This window comes from Prionailurus bengalensis, chromosome D3, assembly GCF_016509475.1.
Source record: "Prionailurus bengalensis isolate Pbe53 chromosome D3, Fcat_Pben_1.1_paternal_pri, whole genome shotgun sequence".
NCBI classification, from domain to species: domain Eukaryota; kingdom Metazoa; phylum Chordata; class Mammalia; order Carnivora; family Felidae; genus Prionailurus; species Prionailurus bengalensis.
Window position 1 is genome coordinate 44,396,744 of NC_057356.1, and position 24,855 is coordinate 44,421,598.

General features: G+C 38.8%; 2 protein-coding genes across 6 annotated transcripts in view; one reads left to right on the forward strand and one right to left on the reverse strand.

The window, feature by feature from the left end:
- ESCO1 (establishment of sister chromatid cohesion N-acetyltransferase 1) overlaps positions 1-3,441 on the reverse strand; it is a 76,286-nt gene extending 72,845 nt beyond the window's left edge. For all 3 annotated transcript variants that reach the window (XR_006293957.1, XM_043558434.1, XM_043558433.1), the window contains exon 1: positions 3,338-3,441. The gene's annotated coding sequence lies outside the window, so the exon portion shown is untranslated. The remainder of the gene's footprint in view (positions 1-3,337) is intronic.
- Positions 3,442-9,281: 5,840 nt separating this feature from the next.
- Positions 9,282-21,584, forward strand: SNRPD1 (small nuclear ribonucleoprotein D1 polypeptide). Of its 3 annotated transcripts, none has more exons than XM_043558438.1 (4): positions 9,282-9,421; positions 16,011-16,087; positions 18,444-18,512; positions 21,411-21,584. In XM_043558438.1, the coding sequence occupies exons 1-4, from the start codon at positions 9,408-9,410 to the stop codon at positions 21,485-21,487; spliced, it is 237 nt and encodes a 78-aa protein (XP_043414373.1). In that variant the 5' UTR covers positions 9,282-9,407; the 3' UTR covers positions 21,488-21,584. The 3 variants fall into 3 exon arrangements, with proteins under 3 accessions (XP_043414373.1, XP_043414370.1, XP_043414371.1); XM_043558435.1 differs by having other exon boundaries at positions 9,284-9,421; positions 18,321-18,512; XM_043558436.1 differs by lacking the exon at positions 9,282-9,421 and adding an exon at positions 9,600-9,728 and having other exon boundaries at positions 18,321-18,512.
- The last annotated feature ends 3,271 nt before the right edge of the window (positions 21,585-24,855 follow it).

A 24,855-nucleotide genomic window follows, 5' to 3' on the forward strand; every position in this document is an offset into this window, starting at 1 on the left:
TCAGCTATAATAATAACTATAAGAATATTACTGATACAATAATATTTCCTATAAAAAAGAAAACATTTACCTTAGTTACTCCTGGTTTCACTTAACTGCTGGACAATTTCATTTCCATATTATCATTATCCCTTTCAACTTTAACAACTACATTAATTCTAAACTATTCAATTATTTACACTAAAGCAGTTCTCAAGGTGGGACCATGGGGATTCCAGGGATCCTTTCAGGAGATTCGTTAGCTCCAAATCATTCTTGAGTAAAAGATCAACTCAAAGTGCAAAACAGACCGATGAATTTTAACACAACGTTGTACAAAAAGTATATAGAAATGGTTTCAGATTCTACGTTGCAGCTAACCTTTAAGAAATTACCACTTGTTTAAAAAAAAATATTACTATTTGTTGAGTTTTGTTATAGAATCAAAGAATATCACAATTATCTGAAAAGATTACTAAAGCACTCCTCCCAACATATTGATGTGAAACTGAATTTTCTTCATATACTTCAACCAGAACATATAACTGAATGCAAAGCTGATGGGAGAATCTAGCTGTCTTCTATTAGGCCAAACATTGAGGAGATTTACAAAAATGTAAAAGAGTTGCCATTCTTTCACTAATGTTTTTTGCTTTATAACTAAAATTTAAGTTGAAAAAAATTAATTGTTTTGGAAAATGGTTGTTTTTCAAAATTAAAAAATGTTATTTATATTAGCCTGTAATTTATCAGTTATTTTAATGAATATATTAACTTAAAATACAATAATTATCAATATAAACAAAAGCTATTTGAAATCCTACATAATTTTTAACAGTGTAAAGGGATCCTAACCAAAAACTCTGAAAACCACTTCATTAAAGTAATACTTAATATCCCACTTTTATTTATATTGAGTCTTCATCGCTATGAATCCCCCATATGCAGCCATAAATGTTTAAAGTAAGCTGAAGAGAACAGAGGACATAAATCTTGCTTTCTTCAGATGTACTGTAACACAATTAAGCATAAGATACAGCCCCCTCAAAAAAAGAAAGGATGGCCAAGTTAACTGAATGATCCATTTACCAAAAGTAACTAAAGTAGTATAATACAGTTGTAATACACAACTTACACAGAAATAGAGCCAAAGAACTTCAACTGTGCCGAGAAAAGGATGCACAGAAAAATTGGGGCTGCAGAAGGGGTAATATAGTTCTTAAGTCAATTACTTATAACAACAATTTTACTGGAGTTGATTTCAAACTACCATCTGAATTCTGATCACCTTCAATAAGAACTCTGTATGTAACATAAATTTGCCAAAAGAAGTCATGAAAACGTATTTACTTATTTAATAGTCCATTCTTTTGAATTGTGCAATGCCAGCTACCTTCATTATTACAATAAATACAATCAACTTGTGGGGTGACTGGGTGGCTCAGTTGGACTGGGTTTCGGTACATCTTGGTTTGGTGATCTCATGGTTCCGTGTTTTGAGCCTAGCATGGGGCTCTACCTCTCTCTGCCTATTCCCCCACCCCTCTCTCAAAATGAATAGTTTAAAAAATATTTTTAAAAAATACAATCAATTTGTTCTATAATATAAATACCAAGCTAAAAAACTCTATCCAGCAATGGGGGGGGGGGGAGGGAGGATAAAGGCATTCGTTAATTAGGGCCCTTTTCCCTTTCTTCTGGAAGCATAATTTATCAATTTAAATGCCTAGTACAAAACCTTGTATGAGGCTGATGTTAAAAAAATTATTGTTCACTACAGAATTTTCACACTGTTCAATGAGAAATGACAGCAAAATTTTCCTTGGCCAGGAATGAGTAAGGTGGGCAGAAGCTTCGTCCTAAGAAGGGTACTTCTGAAGTCATACATCTAACCTAGGGGGGCATACACTTCATTCTGCCTGAAAGGGAGAAGTGTCTGTTAGAGTTTTCTCGTTTCTAGCTGAATTTGCAGCTTCCAAATTAACCGCTTTTCAAGCACTTTTCATCCTACTCTAATATCTAATTCCCTAGTAAGAATTTTTAAGTTTTTCAAATTAAAAACAGTTCCATTGTGGTAGATGCCCTATGTAACGCAGAAACTAAGGACCTAATACAAAGGTTGAATATAGTACAGTCCACTGCAACAAGAAGGTTTTAAATTGAAATCCGTGTTTTATCAGCTTTTTAAAAATTAAAGAGGAAAAAACAAAACCCACCCACATCTTACTATTCCACCAAGTAGTACCCTTTTATTGGTTTTTGCAATTCTATTTTAATAAATAGAATATCATGTGATAATACTATTTAAATACTGGGTGCTGCAATTACTTCCTGCTGTATAAGAATACCATTTCAATTCTAAAGGATACAAAGAACAAAGTTCACAGTACCTCTCAAATCACAACGATTTAATTCCTTCCTCTCCCGGAAAATACAGTACCTGCAGCAGGGTTTTCAGAACTCAACATTTAGAGGTGGGGGATGGGAAGAGGTTGGGAGTGTAGGAGTGGAAGAGTTCTCTCATTTTTGGCGTTGCTATTCTACTCTGCCTGAGTAAAACAAACCCCCGTTGTAAATAATCTTATGAACAGTGACAAAAATAGAGGACCCAATTCCCTTCTGCTCGCATCTATCCCTACAAACTTCACTATGGCCCTCAACGCACCCATTTCTACTCCAGAACAGCCCTACCTGTGTCCAGACCCTCATGTCCAACCCAAATTACTCTGTGACCTTGGACCCAGGCCACTGCTCCCCTCCAAGATCCCCACATCACAGCCTGCAGAGGCCTTAAGGTTCAGGTCGGGTCAGCGGGCAGTGGCGAAGGCAGCGGAGCAAGCTGCAGGAACCGCAAATCCGCGATGGCTGGTGAGGCTGGCTCGGGAAAAACGCCGGGAAGGAAAGACGCCAGGGGCGGGGACGAGGCCGGGGGCTACATGCCGGCCAGCGGCGACACCGCCCCAGTAGTCTTAATGGAAGCCCTCGAGGCTCCGGAAGCCCTCGCGGCCGCCTTGGGAGCCCTGACCTGACCCGGTCCTCGGTCATGGCCCCTTATTACCTCTGACCGCCTACCAAGAAGCAGCAGGTGATGAGTCGACTGGGCAGCCGAGACGCGCAGGTTGATTGCCTACCTCAGGCGACAGTGACTCTGAGCCGCCCACTCCCTCCCAGCGGCTCCAGGAGCCCGGAACAGAGAAGTAGCAAGAAGCGTACGATGCAAAACGACACAGAATGTGGGACAAGGGGGGGAGAGGGGGGGGAAGGATCGTCCAGCCTCTCCGGAGAGGCTGGCAAAAGGGACGTGAGGACGCGGGCGGCACGACAGTAGGCGGCGGGGACAGTCGGAAAGCTAGCGTACCTTCCTCACTCCTGGCCGAGGGTCCAATGCCAGCCAGCGAATCGCCTCACATCCGGGTATCAGGAGACAGCCGCTTCTGCCGCGACCGCCGCCTCTCCCGCGGCGCAGATACGCCAAACTTCCGGCGACGACGACGACGCCTCGCCCGTCAGATGGGAGTTACCTGTGACCGTCTGAGGCGCGCTTGCGCAACGCTCCTCTTCAGCCGTAACAGGCTCAGCTGATGTGCCCAGAGAGGAAGATGGCCGCCACGCTCGCTGCGTGTCACGCAGTTTTTTACCCCGGCCGGGACCGCTGGGCGTCGGGGAAAAGCAAGGCAGCGTTCACCCTCAGCGCAGGCGCGGTGGGAGGCCTCGCGTGCACGCACCGCGGGTGGGCGCCTCGCCGGGAAGGGGCGGCGCCCCCAGGCGGCAGCTTCTGGCCCTTCCCGGGGAGGTCTCTTGGAATAAAGCCACTCACGCCCTCAGCGGTGGTAGTTTGTCTTGGTAATGCGTCGCCGCCGAACCCTCGGTGGGTTGTGGGAACTGCTCTCTGCGACCTTCAAATACCTTTAATCTTCGATATGGGGCAATGTAAAGAAAAAAAAACCGGAAGGCAGTTGACCCTTCTCCATCCTTACCCCACACTGCACTCCAGCGCTTCCAAAAAATCCAGGGCTTCATGTCTTTGCACAGTTTCTTTCTTGTGTGCGGGCGCGCAAGAGTCGACTAGAAATTGTAGAACGTTCCACTAGATTTAGTCATGGTGGGTGTTCAGACAAAACTGTGGCTCTTCCAAGCCTCTAAAGCTAGAGCCTAGGTTTCTATCACTAGGATTCGTGGTTCCCACAATCCTTTTGAACACACTTAACTGTGCTGATTTTATTTGCAGAACTGTGAGGTTGGGTAAAATCGGTACTCATGCTTTTGAGAATCTGAAGACATGATCACACGTGGGTTCTCCCCGACCTGCTTTTTTGGAACTTAATAAAACCAAATGTGCTCTAAGTTTGTAAAGCCTGGTGTCAAGACTGATTTTCTGACAATACATTTTCCATAAAACTTTATTGAGCTACTTGTCAGTTTCGTCTGGAAAGAGTCTGTGGTTTAAAAACCACAACCAGATGTATTGTTGGGTGAGGCCATTGTCCACATCACCATACCTTGTTACTTGGGAACACAATGTTACATTAATGGCATATGTCAAATGGCTTTAATAAGGGGGTGACTCAGGAGTAAACTGCCAACCTGATTGAAGTGGTTTATGTACCAGGCTATCTCACCTATATCTGCCTTCACCTTTAGATTGTGAGACATCTAAACCACTTTATTTTCTTTAACTCAAATTCTGCCATATTTACAAGTTTCCTTTCCCACAAAACAGGCCTCTGCTTCTGAGGAATCTATTCCACTCTATTTGTTGAACTGGTCACCATCAGAAGCATAGGAATCCTTACAAATGTCACGCCATGTGAACTCATATGTATCTATTTCAATATATAAGTAAATCATATTTGATGTATAATTCATGTCTGCCATTTTCTAGATTTTCTCTTCTAAAACCAAATATAGTCAGCTTCTTAAATATGCCATGAAAGTATAAAATAGTTTCTTTTATAACACCATATTATACACATCAAAGTTGCTAAGAGACTAGATCTTAATAATTCTCACCACAAAAAGCAAATAATTATGAGACATGATAGAGGAGTCAGCTAAGATGGTAACCATAATTGCAATCTATAAACATATCTAATCAACTCACTGTATACCTTTTTTCTGGTTCGTTTATTTTTGAGAAAATGAGAGAGCATGAGCAGGGGAGAGGCAGAGAGAGAGGGAGACACAGAATCTGAAGCAGGCTCCAGGCTCTGAGCTGTCAGCACAGAGCCCAATGCAGGGCTTGAACCTACAAACTGCAAGATCATGACCCGAGCCAAAGTCAGATGCTTGATAGACTGACCCACCCAGATGCCCCAGGTTATATGATTTCATGTCTATTATATACCAATAAAAATGTTTAAAAAATTGTTTTATGGGAAAAATAAACTTTCTTGAGCACCATTCTTTATCATTTTTTAAAGGTATTTATTTTGAGAGAGAGAGAGAGAGAATCCCAGGCAGGCCCTGTTCTGTCAGCGCAGAGCCCATTGCAAGGCTTGAACCCACGAACCATGAAATCATGACCTGAGCTGAAGTCCAGCACTTAACCAACTAAACCACCCAGGCACCCCTCTTTACCATTTTAAAAGATATCTCACTTCTGATTCATTAATGCCAGAGGTCTCAATTTGTAGTTAAATTCTTAATTATTCTGTAATGTCATTTTTGACAAAATTTGTCTTGCTTTCTATCAATGGTTTTCATTGAAAGCAGTCTGTCTATGAACTTTGGAATTTGGTTTATTTAATTTGGTTATCTACTAAAAGAAATCATAATGAACTGAATAAATTATCTTGCTTGACTGAGCTTTCAAAAATTACAGAAACTCACAGCAAACTGATCCCAGTAAAAAGACGGGCCTCCATTCCTGAGAGCTCCTGAGAAAGTTCTGGGGGAGAACTCTTATTAATTCACATTTTGCCATGTACACATGCTGAAAACACATGCTGTGGCCTAGATAATGCATCTTGGTGCTCAACATTATGGTTCTGTAAATTGTGAAGGTCTTTTGCACAATCCTTACACCAAGAACTACAAGCCCCTCCTTGTAAATTCTCTTGAGAAACTCAAAATTGTGAATGTAATCTAGAATTGTTTAAATTGTTTTCTTTTCTAATTCCAAATTGCAGAATGTACTTTTCTGCATGAGGATAGCTACTTCTAAAAACCAATAACGGGGGCACCTGGGTGGCTCAGTTGGTTGAGCATCCGACTTTGGCTCAGGTCATGATCTCATGGTTCATGGGTTCAAGCCCTGTGTCGGGCTCTGTGCTGACAGGTCAGAGCCTGGAACCTGCTACGGATTCTGTGTCTCCCAGTCTCTCTCCCTCTCACCTGCTTGTGCTCACACTCTCTCTCTCTCTCAAAGGTAAATAAACATTAAAAAAATGTTTTTAAACTAATAATGAAGCAGTTGCAGTGTTCCACACATCATATTTTCACTTCCTTGTTCCTTTTCTTGTGACCAATCTAAATGCCTATAACCTGTAAAACTTCTGCTAACTCACAGAAGACGAGTAGTCTCACTTTCAGACTGATCCTTCTGCTAGCAGCAAATAAAGCCTTTTTCTTTATTAGTCCACTCTTGTTGACTTTATTTCAAGACTCTTGACATTTTGAGAGAGTTACTAGGAGAGAGTCAAAATTCTAAGCAACTTCAATCTAGAAAACAAAAACAAAGAAAAAGTCTAGTTGATTTGGTATAAATTAACTGATAATGGCATTTCAATGTGCCATTTTCTGGGAAACTCACTACTTACACATACAAGTAATAATGCTGGCCCCACATACTTGAGAAGGAATGAGTAAGTATTAGCCAAATTAAAGAACTAAATTACAAAAGTCTGGAGAGGAGAGTGAGCTTGATGAGTTTCAAGAACTCAAACATTCCAATACTATTGAGGGGAAAAGAGATTAAAAGGTAGGCAGAGCCAAAGTAGGAAGGAACTTGAGGATAACAGGGAGGAGTACCCTGTGCTCAATACTTAGGTATACTGTAATGAGCAATACACGCAGGGTCTCCTTCCTCATGCAGCATACATTCTAATGGAGAAGACAATTATTTCACAAATATTTATTGAGGGCATGTTCTGTAAAAGTCACTATTCAAGATGCTGGGTATGCAGAAATTAACAGAACAGATACAAATTCCTGCCTTCAGATAGTATATTTTCAAGTTAGTTAATAAATAGGTAAATAACAATTAAATGCAAAGAAGGAAATAAATATGGTAATAAACAGGGCAGCAGTATCTAACAAACTTTCTGTGCTGATGGAAATGCCCTAGATCTGCGCTGTCCCAAAGTGTAGCCATAGCCACAAATGCCTTGAGTGAAATGTGAGTATTGGAACTGAGGAACTGACTTTGTAATTTTATTTACTTTTAATTTGAATAGCCACATTTAGGCATTTTTTTTAAATCCATGGGCTTTTTAATATGGGTCATGAGTTTTGATTTTTTTTTTTTAACTCTCTCCTAAGACTGATTCTTCACTTGGTTCTACTGCCTGTCCATTCACATCCAAAAGGATAGAGTATTCCCTGCAAAGGTCTGACTGGATCAGCCTGCATTCCAAGGCCACTGTGGACAAGTAATATAATGTGATGACTGACATAAGGGTAGAGTCAGCTTCCTTGGGAATACATAGATCATCAGGAGATTATTAGGAACTGGTGGGAAGACAGAGGGATAGATATTGAGCAGGCAACACACAAATGAACAATAACAGTCTTGCTACTCATATGATGGTCCATAAACTAGGGGCATCTTCATCAACTGAAGGCTGAACTGAACTGAAGGCTTTTAGAAATATGGAATTTCAGCCCCCAAACCAATTGAATTAGAATTTTCTCTGTTTTTAATATTTGTTTTTGAGAGAGGAGACAGAGAGAATGTGAGTGGGGAGGAGCAGAGAGAGAAGGGGACAGAGAATCCAAAGCAGGCTCTGTACTGACAGCAGAGAGCCTGATGCAGGGCTTGAATTCATGAACCGTGAAATCATGACCTGAGCCAAAGTCGCACATTTTACCTACTGAGCCACCCAGGTGCCTCCAGAATTTTCATTCTAAAGTTTCCTCAGGTGTGTCCTATGCACCTAAAAGTTTGATGACCATTGCCTTACAACATCCAAGAGTTCTGATAATCAGGGATGAAGATCAGGCTGGAGATATAAATTACAGCCATGGTTTTAGAGATCACCTAGGCTAAAGGACAAAGTATCCATATGAAGAGTACATGGAGGGTAAGCCCTGATACACTCCAGCATGCAATGGCTCAGTAGAGAAAGAGGCAGCTGAGACCTAGAAAGTGTAACTAGTGGCATAGAAGTAAAACCAGGTGAGCTTAGCATCCTGAAAATCTGGAGAGGAGCGTGTTTCAAAGGGGTAGTATTCGTGTTAAATACAGCTGAAATACTGAGTAAGATGAAGATAGAGGTTTGTCTTGGAGGTTTTTGATGACTTTTAGAAAAGCAATTTCAGTGAGTTTGAAGAGTGAAATAGAGGTGATAAAACAAGTGTAGACAGTTCATTCAAGAAGTTTTTATGTGAAAGAAATCTGACAGTAGTTGGAGCTGCATCAGAGGAGAATTTTGTTTTAAGATAAATTTGTATGCTTATAAAAAAAATCCCATAGAGAGAGAAATTGATAATTTAAGTTTGGAGATAATTGAAGGAGTGAAATTCTTGAGAAAGTGAGACATGGGATCCAGACTACAATGGAGAGGAATTTGCCTTGGAAAGGAGCAACAATACTTCTGTCCTTCTAACTGGAAGAAGAGCTGAAGGATGGCTTCTGGTTTTCTCACAGTAGGAAATATTAGCAGAAAGTGATTTGAGAGCCTATAAAAGGTTTCAGAGGGAAAGAAGACAGAAGGTATGAAACAGTTTATGAGCTTATTAGAAAATCTCTCCACAGTGTAGGGTATCTTTGTGATCAGAATTTAAAGTAAAAACAATCAGTTAATCTGTATAATTTCCTTCAGGTACATTAAGTAGTGCAGAGGTTCCTGGTGTTGAAGAAGAATTAGCGTAATTCTTGAGCTTTCTCAGAAATTTCCTTTGTTCACGAGTGTATTTAGTGTTGCATAGTACACGGCTTCCGGCCGTGGCAAAAGGCGCACTAACTAGATTTGATATCCTCAAATCCACCTCTTACTGGAAATTTCCTCCTGTACCAGATCTAAACGCCCTCAGCAGTCGCAAGACACACCCCCAGCCGCCAGAGGCCGCAGTGGCGTTCCGCGCGGCCGGAAGGGAATTCGGCCCAGCGCGGCCCGGCGTTTCCGCTTTGCGTTCACATCGCTTCTCGCGCTCTTTACGTCGGTACCCAGGGAGTAGGCGTTTCCGGCCATTCATACTCCTAGGCTTTTTGGACTTGGGTGGTCGCGTTTTGTGCGCTATCCGACCGAAAGAGTGCCGGCACCGCTAGGATGAAGCTTGTAAGGTGAGGAGGTGACCCAGCCGGGTCGGGGCTGTGACCATTTGAGCCGGGAGCGGCAGGCCGAGCTGCCTAATTACGGAAGGCGCGAAAGCCGCGTGCGCGCGCGGCCTGGTAACGGCCTCCCGCGCCCGCTGCTCCCGCCCCATCTTGACCGCGCCGCCGCGGGCGCTAGGCCTGGGCTTCAGACTGAATTGCGTGCGGATCCCGTGTATCTTTCGAGAGGTGGCCGTAAAGGCCTGGCGGTTTCGTCCCATCTAGTGTCTAAGAGGTCTTAAAGGTGCAGCGCCAGGCTTACAAGCTCTTATTTTCGGTTAGTTGAAGATTTTCATTTCATTGGAATTTCTGCTCTCAGTCTAGGTTACTTTTTCTGGTCCCTCTCTGCCTGCAGGAGCCGCAAATATAACTAAGTGTTCGCTCTCTGAGAACGTGGGAGACACAAAAATTTTATGCGTTGAGTTAAATTAATGAACTTTAAAAAAGTACCTAGAAGCTGCAGGACTATCTGGAAATAATGAAACTCATTTCCGAAATGTCTTAAATCAGTGTTGGACTTCTGATTTCATTACTTTTTTCTGGTTTATTTTTGATAACTTTTTCGATTTAAGGTTACTCAACTAAGATTTCCTTTCAAGATAGTTCTTTAATTCAGGGGAAAAAAATCTCCCAACTTCAGGCAGAATCATTTTCCATATTTGTGGCTGATTTATGCAGGTAATCGCCATTCTGTTTTATTTCTGTGTTTAAACTTGATCGGTTAGTTGAGCCTATTGGTTTACTGATTTGAGGAATTCATTATAAACTGCTTGGAAAGAGATTTGGTTTTGGTGTTTTTCCCTGAGGCAGAGGGCCTGAAACATAGAGAACGTTTCTGATTAAGTTAGCAGTTAGTTACAAGTGTAACAGCTCGTCAGTCCCTTGTCTGAATCAAGGTTTGTCAATTGCGATCAGTTACTGGGCACCTGTTACAGTGCACTGGTAATGGATTTTTTTTTTTAATGTTTTAAAGGCAGAATGCTTGCCTTTTTGGAACTTTATGTTTTGTGAAGACAGACAAGTAGATAATTTCTAGTATGGTTGAAATAACATATAAAACCTGAATATGTATTTCGAGTGGAGTTTATAGAGAGAAGGCATTTAAGGTTAACTTTTAGTCTATTTTTGTTTGAATTTAGCTTTGGAGAAAAACACCCCAGAATTTAAAATATATTTTCACAATTTGTCGATAACTGTCAGTCTGAATCTATTTATAGTTAATTTTTGTGTAATGCTCTTTGGAATCAGTTTATCTCATTTAAAGTTATTGTGGGTTGTGACAGTTTTCCTGAAAAATTTAAAAGCTGTACTGAATCTTATTCTGTGTATTAGACTGTAGAAGTAAAATGTCTTCTTACTGGAGAGTGTATTTTGTGCCAAGAAAATGAGTAGTTGTTTAACTGGTTTGCATTTTCAGTTGACTTATTTCTGTACAGGGGTTGGTGTCACCTTAACCAAAAATCTGGGTGTTGTCTTTTGATATCTTTCCCTCTTAATAAACTGATAAGTTGACAGGTTTTCACAATTTTACCTACCTCCTAAAAGTAGCTCTTGTTACCCAATTTTCTTTGGTTTTTAAAATTTTGATAGTGGATTTGGATGCCAAAGGATACTGTATCAATTGGATATTTAAGTTTCTGTAAGTAAAAAGAATTCAGATAGTGAAGGATTCGTCAGAAAATAATTCAAATCTGTTTGGTTCCTGGGCTGGGATAACTATTTTTCCTGCCACAATACCTTCACTACCATTCCAGTCACACCACTAAGCCATAAAGGCTCTTTTTTTTCCACCCAAGATTTTTTTATTTTACCTCTTGAGGTAACTGTCTCATGCTATGAAATACAGTATATATTTGCCAATTTAAAAAAATTTGCACACCTCTGTAACCCAAACCCCTGTTGAGATATGGAACATTACCAAAACTTCATTTCCCTCAAGCCCTTCCCAGTCAGTCTTGTGTTCTCATAACCCCCCCTGGCAATCAGTTTCTTCTACCATTGCTTAGTTTTGGTTTCAGTAGAATTTCATATATGTATTTGGAATTATGCAGTATGCATTCTTGTGTAAAATGTCTTACGCAGCATATTTTTGAGATTCATCCACGTTGTGGCTTGTATCAGTAATTTGTTTAATTTTATTAGTAGATAAGTTCATTGTATGTTTAAAAGTTACATGTTTTGGGGGCGCCCGGCTGGCTCAGTTGATCTTGAGGTTGTAAACGTGAGCCCCCACGTTAGGTGTTTGCTTAATCTTAGAAATTTAAAACTTACATGTGTATTTTCTTTAAAATTGCTTTGAACATTCTTGTGCAAGTCTTTTTTCATTTTGGGCGGTGGATATTTAGGAGTGGAGTTGCTGGATCATAGCATCGTGTATACTTTAGTTCTATAGGAAGATGCCAGATCATTTTCCCAAGCGGTTGTATACCATTTTACACGCCCACCAACAGTATATTAGAATTCCAATTGCTCCGCACCCTTAACAATATTTGTAGTCAGTTTAATTTTAGCCATTTCATTGCTTGTGTAGTAGTGTCTTATTATGGTTTTAATTTGCATTTTCTTTTCTTTTTTTAAAAAAGCCTTTTAAATTTATTTATTTTGAGAAAGAGAGAGCGAGAGTGGGGGGGGGGGCTGGGGGGGGAGGGGTAGATAGAGAGAATCCCAAGCACTGTCCATTGCAGGGCCCCATGTGGGGCTCAAACTCACAAACCATGAGATGATGACCTGAGCCTAAGCTTAACTGACTGAGCCACCCAGGCTCCTCTTGCATTTTCCTAATGCCTAATGATGTTGAACACTTTTTCACCTGCTTATTGACTGTTCATGTATCTTTGTGAAGTGTTTCATTTTAATTGTGTTGTTTTATTATTGAGTTGTAGGAATTTTCTTTATATAACCTGCATACTAGTTCTTTGTCAGGTATAACTATTCCCAGTTTGACTTGCTTGTTCATTTCCTTAATGTCTTTTGTGAGTAGTAGTTTATTTTGAGGAAGTTTTAATTTACCAGCTTTTCCTTTTATGGTGATTATCTGTGTACTGTCAAGAAATTTTTTTGCCTACCCTCAAACCATAAAGTTATTCTCCTATGTTTTCCTCTTAAAGCTTTATGATTTTACTTTTATGTTTAGGCCTGTGATCTGTCATGAATTAATTTTGGTAAGTGGAATGAATTAGGGGTCCAGGTTTGTTTTTTTCAATATAGATTTCCAATTATTCTGTATTCTTAGGGAATGTAAATCCCTATTACCATAGATTGTATCATTTGTTGGAAAGGTTTTCCTTTGCCCATTGGAGTGCTTTGACAGTCCCATTGGCACCTTTGTAGAAGATTATTTTATATATACATACATATTTGTATACATATATAGTATATGTTTAGTATATAAATATAAAGAGAGCAAGTGGGGGAGAGGGACAGCGGGGGGGGGGAGAGAGAGAAAGAATGTTAAGCAGGCTCCACACTGAACCTGTGGTGATCCCTGCAACCCTGGGATCATGACCTCAGCCAAAATCAAGAGTCGGATGCTTAACCGACTGAGCCAACCAGGTCCCCCAAAATTAACTATATAAATGTGGGTCCATTCCTGGACTCTATTCTGTTTCATTGATGTATTTGTTTTTCCTGTGTCTTGATAACTGTAATTTTAACCTATGTACTGCTCTAGCTACCTAAATTGTCTTCCAGTGTGAATATGACCCTGGTGGTACTCCATTGATGAAAATTCTCAAGTAGCTCTTTAACAGCTTGGGCTCCGCATGAAAGGAAATTACCTACCTCTTACCTACTCATTTTCTGGGACTTAACATTCCATTGGTAGTGTAGCTGTAATTTCTCTGTGCATTGTGCTATTTCTTATTCCCAAATCTTTGCTCTGGTTTCTTTTTGCTGCGTGTTTCCAACTTTTCAGACTTCTTACTAGAAGTCCACTAAGTTCTGACTCCCTCCTATCCATGCTACATTATGTTCCTGGTAAAAGCCTGTGCCTACATCCATTACATTTTAAATTTAGTTACCTTTAAAATATCTTTTATGTGTCTGTCCTTTCTATTAGAGTTTGAGCTCCTTGGAGGCCTAGTCCTACTCATTTTTAATCCTCATTGCCATGCACAGGGACTACCAGATAACATATAATGATAAATATTATTTAAAAAACATCCTTGGACTTGTTAAAATGTATTTTGGTTCCTTCAGAAGCCATTTTGCTTACTTTGGTTTTCCTTTTACTTCCTTCCATATGGTAGATTGTTTGATTACTAAAAGGTTTTATTTTTACTTTAATACTACTTTCAAAAATGATTTGGACTTCTCTAAAAGTTAAATATTACTGAGTGGGACAATTAATTTTTTTTTTTTTTAATTATGTAAACTCTGTGTCCAACATGAGGCTCAAACTCATGACCCGGAGATCAAGAGTTCCTTGTTCTGCCTACTGAGCCAGCCAGGTGCCCCAAAATAAAAGATTTTTTGAAAACCAAAGTTTGACCATGGAAAGAAACTATTAGATGAAATTCTAGGCTAATATAGTTATAAGTGATTATTGTAGAGGTAAATTAAAGAATTCTTACCCAGTGAAATAAAGCATTAACAATTTATTGAGAGAGACTTTCTTTCCTTGACAGCAAATATGAGAAGTATTCAACATAATGGATCTTTATACAAGTCAGATTAACTTTTTAAAATTTGAGACTTAATATGTCGCAATCCAAGTATCCCCCCCTTTTCCATGGCTGGCAGTGCCACTAAAAAAGTGGTATTTTAAGATTGTCTTCTTTTTTAGTCATTGAAACATTTCAGCGAACTGTTGATTTAGTGCCCATGACCACCCAGGATTAGGTGTAAAGGTCTTGATCCCTACCCTAAGCAGTAGTCTAATGGGGGAGAAAAATAGGTGATCCTACATGTACCATTCAGTGTGATACTATGATAGGGTGTACAAAGTCTATATTATAGATTAGAAATTTTGAATGTGGACATGATTGGATCATAGTGAAGGATTATTGTTCATCATCCTGCATGTGATTGTGGTATTATGATTACGTAGGAGAATGTCCTCATTAGAAAATTCATGATGAAGACGATATGAAAGTGTAAGTTGTGTGGAAACATACCCACATAAATGGGAACATTTTATTTTTAATGTTTATTTAGAGAGAGAGTGTGAGCAGGGGAGGGGCAGAGAGAGAGAGAGTCAGTCCCAAGCAGGCTCCATCCTGTGAGCACAGAGCCTGACATGGGGCTCAGTCTTATGAAACGGAAGATCATGACTTGAGCCAAGAATAAGGTAGATTTCTACTTCATGCTGCATGGAAAAGAGATTAATTCCAGGTAGATGAAAACTCAAAATAGAAAAGTAGAAGAAATAAGACTTTTTACAGTCTTGGGGAGGGAATATACTCTTACACAGATTAATACCGGAGGAATATTCAGAAATTTAACAATATAAAAATGAAAACCACAAACAAAACATGAATGGCTGTGGCAAACTGGTAGAAAATAAAAAAACTTTTGACCTAATTGAACATGTGTGAATAATGTGAATAGGTAATTCATAGAAGAAATGCAAATTCCCCATCTTCATGAAAAGATGTTTAATCTCACAAATAATAAGGAAAAACACATTGTCTTTTTTTCCCTGTAGAAGTGACAAAAATTTAGAAGATCGGTTACTGTTAGTGTTGCTAAGGATTTGCATAAATGGATTTGTGATTTCTAAATGTCTTTAAACTGCTAAATGAACTACAAGGTATAGAAGTCAATAAAGTTATGGCTCAGTTTGCATAAAAACATTTCATCTGTATGCTTATGAATGAATGCTTAAAATGGTCTAAAGAATCTCCCCATATACATGGGGGGGGGGGTTTACAAAGGAAGACTTTTAGTGTTTATACATAAAGGAAGCATGTAATTTTTTCTTACTATCATAATTTGTTTTTTCTTCCATTTTAGTGAGATAGTTGACGGATAATTCTATATAAGTTTTAAGGTATATAGCATAATGACTTGGCTTACATATATTGCCAAATGATTACCACAGTAAGTTTAGTTAACATACATCATCTGTTATGGACACCAAAAAAGAGGGGAAAAAAGGTTTTTTCCTTGTGATGAGAACTTTAGGATCTACTCGCTTAGCAGCTTTCCAATGTACCATGTAGCAGTGTTAACTATAGTCATGTTGTACCTCACATTCCTAATACTTAATTTACCTTATAACTGGAAGTTCGTACCTTTTTCACTACCTTCATATAATTTCTTGTTTTCAGTTTTTGTGAATTATAATGATTTTATGACCTGTATGCATGGCTTGGAGATAAAGCTGTATAATGGTTTAGACAATCAGAAATGTCCAAATAACAGTTTCTGGTATTACGTTCCTTCATAAATATTAAAGGTATAATTCAAGGAAAACTGAAGTTGTCATGCAGATTATTAATAGGAATTGGTGCAGGTAGCGTCTACAGCAGATTTTGAACATCTAGAAATTTCATTCTTTCACTCAAAAGATTTTAAGGTGTTAAAGGTGAACATTTGTTTTATTTCCACATTTTTACAGATTTTTGATGAAATTGAGTCATGAAACTGTAACCATTGAATTAAAGAATGGAACACAGGTCCATGGAACAATCACAGGTATGGATACAGGATGGCTTTTTATAACACTTTTTTCTACCTCTTCCACCTTTTAGACCAGTAAGTCCTTGAAGATAGAGGATGGGTTTTTCATGTTTGATTACCTTGGGTGAAAATATATATGGGAAATAGAGTATTTGGGAGTATTTACTTTTAGTTTTTTTCTTATGTGTCTAACTCTTTGCTTTAATAATATTGTATGCGTAGTTTTATATTTAAGGCTACTGTGATTCTTCACTCGTGGTGGATATTCACTCATGGTAGGTGGTCCCCCCAAGATTGCAAAACTTCAAAACAATTTCTGAGCTAAATGAATGAAAATGCTATCTTAGCATGTGATCCCAGTCTCTAAAATATTTAAACTGTAAGTTTATAAGTAATTTAATTTATTGTTATTATTTTTTAGAGCACACAAGCAGGGGAGAGGAGCAGAGAGAGAGAGAATCTTAAGCTCCACACTCAGCCTGGAGTCCAACATGGGGCTCGATCCCATGACCCTGGGTTCGTGACCTGAGCCAGAACCAAGAGTCAGATGCTCAACTGAGCAAGCCACCCAGGAGCCCCTGTAAATTTTTAATGTGTAGATCCAGCATCTGAGTACACCAAGAGAAATATATGGTGTTAATATGGTGATAATATTTGAATATACTCACATTTGCAACACGAATTGCTTTGAAAGGAAATTGGTACAGTATAAAGTTTCAATACCGTATGGTCTGTGACCATATCTGAGGAAGAGTAATTGCCATTCTTTTGAAACTCCGTAAGTAAGGATTTAGTTTGCTCTCTCCTGAACTCTGTATTAGATGTGGTGGAGGAAGGAGAGTGTTCTTCCCACTTTTTAGGAACTCAAAATCTAGTGATGCTTGACACAAACATAATATAAGGTTTGCCTAATATATATAGTAGGTACTTAATAAGCAATATCCCGGGTGGGGGAAGATTTTCAGCTCATAGGATGAGCAAAATTTACGAAAATCTGTTCTATTCCCCTCAGTAACACAAGTTACAGGTTAGGTTACAAGTTTCTTGCATCCTATATGAATATGTGTTTTAGTCCTCATAATAAGGATATTGAGGATTAAGTTAAAACGTTTTAACACGCAGTTCCTAACACGTAGAAAGCGCTCATACATCTCATTTTTTCCTCTCCCTTGATGGATCAAGATCCCCAAGGAGATAGACTATCTCAAAAGTATATTAATTTTGGAAAAGAAGAGGATCTCTTCTTTTTCAAAAGAAGGAGGAAAAGATTAGTAGCAAAACTAATAAATTTGAGATGGATGTTGGGAAAGTTGAAAGAATTCATGTTTCTGGCCTAACTGCCTAGGGTCAGAAATTAACTAGATCTTGGGGTACCTGGGTGGCTGAGTCAGTTAGACATCCAACTCTTGATTTCAGCCCCGGTCATGATCTCACAGTTTGTGGGTTCGAGCCCTGCATCAAGCTATTCACTGACAGCGTGGAGCCTGCTTAGGATTCTGTCTCCCTCTTTGTCTCTACCCCTCCCTTGCTTGCTATCTGTCTCAAAAAAATAAACTCAATTTAATAAAAATTAACTAGATCTTTAGTTATCCCATTTGTTCAGCTATATTGGTAAAGGCTCCAGTAATTGGGTATTTCTACTATACTGCCATATATTCATTCTAGAAAATTGTTTTTATTTTGTAAAATCTCAAACTGGAAACATAGGAAAAATAGTTTGAAGCAGACCATGTAAAACCTGGGCAACTTGGTAATTAAAATACTAACAAAAACAGTAACGTTCCTTAAAAAAAAAAAAAAAAACGACGTGTTAAATTCATAGTAACAAAAAATACTGCAGTACAAATAGAACTTTATATTTAAGAGAAGGATGAATCTAATGTGGAATGGGGTATAAGGAAGTTATGGAGACAGAGAACATGCAATAAACATTGCTCACCCTGAGATAAGAATACCTGGGCACAGTGAGAATGAGTCATGGATACCACTCGCATTCCTCCAAAGCTTGTTGCATTCACATCTGTGAGCATATCTAACCGTGCAAAACATTAATGTCCTGGGGATAATCTTTGAAGAAAGGATTTCTGGTTTATACTGACATTCACCCATTTACTAATTGTATTAAATTATATCTTAGAAATGTGCACTGTAGCAGAACAGATAGCACTCTGGTATTTACTGTGGCCTGATAGGTAAACTGGTTGCCTTCTTTATCGTGCTAATAATTGCCCTCTTTTTCCCCCTCTAGGTGTAGATGTCAGCATGAATACACATCTTAAAGCAGTGAAAATGACTTTGAAGAATAGAGAACCAGTACAACTGGAAACACTGAGTATTCGAGGAAATAACATTCGATATTTTATTCTGCCAGACAGCTTACCTCTGGATACACTACTTGTGGATGTTGAACCGAAGGTGAAATCTAAGAAAAGGGAAGCTGGTAAGTTTGAAAGATTATAAATGTTTTTGTGAATGTGTATTTAACATTTGCAAACACCACAGATTTTTTTATTTTGTTTTGATTCCCTGTACTTGCTGTGCATGCATATAGTATTTATTATGGTTTCTGGTGTTGATACCAAAGACTGATGCTATTCTTCTTGTCCCTTTGCATATCCTATTCCCCAACCCTTTACACACTTTGGAAGATTTGGAGATTTAACTCTCTATTCCTGTTGTTCTGAACTTTCTTAATGACTTGGCATAGGGTCTTTGCTTGCTCTCTGTATTGTTTCCTCCATTTTGTTGTTTTGGCTGTTTGGTGGACCCCTTCAATATGGGTATTCTTGCCTTTCAAGCTAAGAAATGGTATGTGTAGCTCTGATAAATGTCTTCTCTTTACTTACTGTTCTTTCTTCCTGGATTTTTTTTTTTTTTTTTTTTAGTTTTTTTAATGTTTATTTTTGAGAGAGAGAGTGAGCAGTGGAGGGGCAGAGAGAGAGGGAGACACAGAATCTGAAGTAGTCTCCAGGCTCTGAGCTGTCAGCACAGAGCCCGATGTAGGGCTTGAACCCACCATCCATGAGATCATGACCTGAGCCAAAGTCAGACGCTTAACTGACTGAGTCACCCAGGAGCCCCTCTTTCTTCCTGGAATTCTTAATAATTGGGTCTTTTGAGTGATTGTCTAAGTCTTTTCTCTTATTTTTCTGTTTTTTCTATTTTTGACAGAGAGAGACAGAGCATGAGTGGGGGAGGGGCAGAGAGGGGGGGAGGCACAGAATCTGAAGCAGGCTCCAGGCTTTGAGCTGTGGGCACAGAGCCCAATGCAGGGCTCAAACTCACAGACCGTGAGATCATGACCTGAGCTGAAGTTGGTCGCTCAACCGACTGAGCCACCCAGGTGCCCCTTTTTTTTTTAAGTTTTATTTTGTACTCGGCATTGTATTCTTGGGTTTTTCTTTTTATTTTTTTATTTATTTTTTTAATTCCAGTGAATTAACATAACAATATTATATTAGTTTCAGGTGTGCAGTACAGTAATTCAGCAATTCCATATGTTGTCTTGTGGTCATCATGATGAGTGCATTCCTTAATCCCATCAGCTATTTCACCCATTCTCCCATCCCTCATTCCTTTGGTAACCACCTGTTTATTTTTGAGAGTTCGTCAAAGAGAATCCCAGGCAGGCTCCGCACTGTCAGTGCAGAGCCCAGTGAGGGGCTTGAACACACGAACCATGAGATCATGAGCGGAAGTCAGATGCTTAACAGACTGAGTCACCCAGGTGTCCCTGGCCATCTGTTATTTAACAAGAACCCTGAAAAGACAAGTTCTGGGAAGGGAGGCTGGACTTCTGAATTGGCGGGTCTCACTATAGAGTGGCTCAAGAGTTAATTGACCTCTTCACTGAGGAGACCCAAAATTTCATCATCTAGAGTGGTTTCTGGAGCTTGTTTTTTTTTTCATGAAAAGATTCCAGTCATCTACGGTGGGGGATATATGCCTGGTAGCCAGCATTATAGGAGCAAAGCAGGAGAAAGGGGCTGGGTGTTTTGTAGACCCTCACTTAATACAGGGTCTTGATTTTGAGACTTTTTTTGCCTTCCTCCCACACTAGGAAATACACTTTGTATCATTCATTTATATAACAAACAAAAATCTCAGAATTCCTGAATTCTAATACATGCAAAAACCCTTATGTTTCCTGTCCTCTTTTAGTTCAGAAAAATTTTAGGTTGCAGCCTATAGGTTGAAAAATGGTAAATTAATTCCTATTCCCTTCCCATCAGTTCTGTGCCTCTTGCTGTTATCCACTTTGCATATATTTTCAAATCTGAAGATTTCTGCTTCAATGTCTTTAGGTTTACTTTACCTGTTTACTGTACCTGTCAGGGAAATAATCATTAGTTTTGCAAGGTGTGGAAGAGAAGACTTGCCAGTCTTCTTGCTCCACATGATTGTCAACCATTTTGTTTTCAGCCACCTGCCTCATCTCACCCTTGGCTTCTAAGGTCCTAGGTTTTCTAGGAGTTATTCTTCCTTTACTAAACATTTACAGTTCTTAGTCTACTTTCTGAAATGTTTCAACCACTGTATTCCCTCCCTCCATTTTTCTCTTTATGGGTATTTATTGTTTTTACTCCTTTCCTGTCATGAGTAGTATTTCAGAAGGAATTGGAGATAAATGTGCTTAATCTGCCTTGTTTTAACAGGAGTCCTAGACTTAACTCTGCTTCTTTGAATGATAAGGTTGGCAACAAGGGGTAGAAGTTTAGAGTGTGACTGACTAGAACTTCATGTCAGGATTTTTTTAGTATTCATCACTCTCTGAAGATTGAAAAAGTTCATTTGAGAAATGAGTTTTTTGTCACTATAATATTCAAGTAGGGTTAGGATGACCAGCCTACAGGAATATTGCTGTAAGGATTAAAGTACTTGGTTATGATTGGATCAAATGACTTAAGATTCTGGAGTCATAAGGTTGTTTGATAGAACGTATTTTAGACTTTCTTGGCTTTGAATTTTGAACTTGGGTTCTATACAATAACAGAAAAGTCTGGCACATGGTGTTCATGTTCTTTTCCATTGATAGGATATCTCTTCCATCTTGTGTAAGGTTCAGATCATTTGGATTTTATTTTGTGAAGTTGAGACATGATAAAAAGAAAAATATTATAAACCTGGTGAATTTCTCATAGATCAAATGAAATAAAAATTACCTTTTCAGGCCAGCAGCTTTGGGTTCTGCATGATAATGTATTGGAAGGATGGCTGTGAGGTCATATTTGAGAGAAGCTGGGTTAAAGTTTTCTTTCCTCTAGATGTTGTTTGTGGTGGCCCAGGTAACATCATTGCAGAGGAGAATTAACCTTGCTTTGTTTTTCTTTTTTCTTAGTTGCAGGAAGAGGCCGAGGCCGAGGAAGAGGAAGAGGACGTGGTCGGGGTAGAGGAAGAGGGGGTCCTAGGCGATAATGTCTCTCAAGATTACTATTTCAAAGTGATACGTGATTTGGAATATTTTTTGTACAGGCTTTGTTTATGTCAGTTTTTAATAAACATAAATGTAGGACACAGTTGTCTATTGACTGTCAAATTTTAATAGTTCATATAGATTCATGATATTTACATAGTGGAAGCTAAGCATTTCTACTAGGCAATCACAGACTGATTTCATTCTTAGATCAGACTTTTAATTTTTGAACTAAAGTTTTTGTATGAATGTATGTAGAATATGTACCTATTTCACATGCACTGAATATGCATTTTATTGTTTTACTTTGACTCCATTCTGTAGAACCTGCCTACAAGTGAAATAATAAGTTCATTTTGGTACTTCAGAAATTAATGTTCTCTGGATTCAGTCTGAAATTGATTCCCCTTTCCTGAGTTTTACTTTATGGAGACTTCCAATTCAGGAGTCTTAGACTTATTTGTCTTCGTTAATGGGTTTTTGTTTTGTTTTAATCTCAGTAGAATATAGTTTTACATTCTCTTGAGTTGAAACTGTAGATAACATTTACTAGATTATCAGTTGTGAGCAGTGTCAAAACCTGTTAATGTGAAATGTACCTGTTGGTGGCTCCTTTATCAAGTACTTTTACAAGTCCTTAAAGAACAAAAAGAAAGAGACCTACTTTATTTGACAACAAAATTGAATTTTTTCCAGTTGTTGCAATTGGTTAAGCTTAGAGAAAAATATGTCACCGTATATGCAGTTCCTTGTAGAGCTTCCTACCATTTGTTCACATGCTAAGGAAAACACCTGAGAATGGGGGGGGAGGGGACTAAATCTGTATTTACATTTAATCATGCACATGGGGTTTTGTTTTATTTTCTAAATGTGAAGGAAATTTTCTGCACAGATTTTCTAAAAAGAAGGCATAGGTCCCATTAGAGGGTTATTCACATTGAGGGAGAGAGAAGTGCATTTGTGTGTTTTGTGTGTGTCTCAGTGATTTTCCATCTTTGATCTGTGGTGCTCCTATTGAACCCCACATAGAGGGCAAGGGAGCCCAATGATACTGTATGGTGGAGAGCAGATTTTAAAGGGACAGTCAGAGCAGACTTTGCACATATGAATAAACATGAGTTGACTCCTGCCCTCATGGAGCTTTAGGCTAAAAGGGAAGCAGAGTTAAATATCAGTAGGTAATTACAAATTGCAAATGCTCTGGTGATAGAGTACTTCACAAAACCTGGTCTGTTTTAAAAACAGTTTATATAGAAAGTTCATTTTGATTTTAAGTCAAATGCCAAAGTAACAAAAGATTTTAAACTTTTTTTGTGGAAATATTAACATTTAGGTGTTTATGGTATGAATCAATCAAAAAATATATAAATGTAAGACTAAAGTACAGTTGGTGTAGATTGAGTTTATTCCACTAGAGGTCATTGTTTCATTTTTATGTGAAAAGAAATTGAATAAAAAGCTGTTTGAACTGATTGCCATTATTAGCTATAAAGGAAGCACTGCAGTGAATAGAAAACAGACCAGACTGTGATACACTTCCCTTGATCCTTTTCCCCAAGACAGTATATAGGATCTTAAGTGTTTCTGCATTTTGCACATAAATGGTCTCTTAAAGCTTAAGGTTTTATATGTGAAAGTTTTTTTTTAATTTTTTTTTTCAACGTTTATTTATTTTTGGGACAGAGAAACAGAGCGTGAACGGGGGAGGGGCAGAGAGAGGGAGACACAGAATTGGAAACAGGCTCCAGGCTCTGAGCCATCATCCCAGAGCCTGACGCGGGGCTCAAACTCACGGACCGCGAGATCGTGACCTGGCTGAAGTCGGACGCTTAACCGACTGCGCCACCCAGGCGCCCCAATGTGAAAGTTTTCTTAATGAAATGTATTATGAGTTTAGAAAACCATAAGTGAAATAATAGAAAATTAAATTTCATAGCATGTTTTAATCTGTTATGATTATGTTGGGTTATGCAGGATCGCTCAGTGTTTTGAAATGTATTGATAACAGGGGTGCCTGGGTGGCTCAGTCCATAGAGTGTCTGGCTCATGACTTCGGCTCAGATCATGGTCCCAGGGTCATGGGACTGAGCCCCTCATCCCTGCCTGGGATTCTCTCTCTCCCTCTACCCATCTTCCCCCCCACCCTTAAAAAGAGAAATGTATCAATATAGACAGCAAACAAAATCCACATAATTCTCTATAACAGATATCAGAATAATATTTAACAGCAGTTGTTCCTGAAAACAAACTAAAAGATAATTCTTTAACATGATGAAGAAATTCTTAAGTCAATAGCAGAAATTTTCCAGAGATACTCCAATTAAAATAGCAACAGAAAAGAATGTCTGGGGGTGCCTGGGTGGCTCAGTTGGGCGTCCGGTTTTGACTTTTGACTTTGACTCCGGTTCTCCTGGTTCGTGGTATTGAGTCCCATGTCTGGCTCCTCACTGACAGCATGGAGCCTGCTTGGGATTCTCTCTCTTTCTCTGCCCCTCCCATTTGCTCATGCTCTCTCTCTCTCTTTCTCTTTCTGTGTGTGTCTCAAAATAAAAACTTTATAAGGGGAAAAAAAAAAGGATGCCTGATACTGGTCCTTGTTATGTAATGTGAAAATTCTCATGGGAATATTTACTAGTTTCTGTCTAGGAACATGGTAGTGTGCTATTTTTCTGAACACGTTTTTCAGTAAAGGTTTAAAGTTTTATTTCATATATCATGGATAAAGTTAGTATGTTAGTGATTCATTTTAGAAAAATAACACCAAAGTTTCTAGATGCAGTTGATTCTTATTACAGTAGTTCTGTTGTAATAAAGTTACGAAGAACTGAAATAGTGAATACTGACCATTGCTTCTAGGGAAAATGCAGGGCTAGGTTTCTATGTGACACATTTTCATGAAAGGATTAATACATAACCTTGGTTTATGTGTGTATCTAAAGACTCTGTATTTAATATATATTGTTTCCCTTACATTGAATTCATGACCAACAGCATCGTAACTCATGCCTGAAGAAAACTCTTCTAACACGTGTCCTCCAAAAGGCAAAACTCTATGTCTGATGTGGGGCTTCAACTCACAACCCCGAGATGTAGTTACATGCTATACCGACTGAGCCAGCTAGGGGCCCCACATCACAGCCTTGTGCTTAGGAGACAAGAGTACTAACTTAGGGGCTTTTAAACAAAATTACAGAATAGAAAAAATGTGGCACTACACAGACCATGAAAAGGACATTTGTTTACAGTAAGAATTGAAACCAGGCAGAGTATTGCTTTGTTCACCCTCACCTGGGAACACTCATTTCAGGTGACAAAATGTTTTGCTGCTCTATGCATGTTCATGCATGACCAGGAAAGCACCATAAGTATT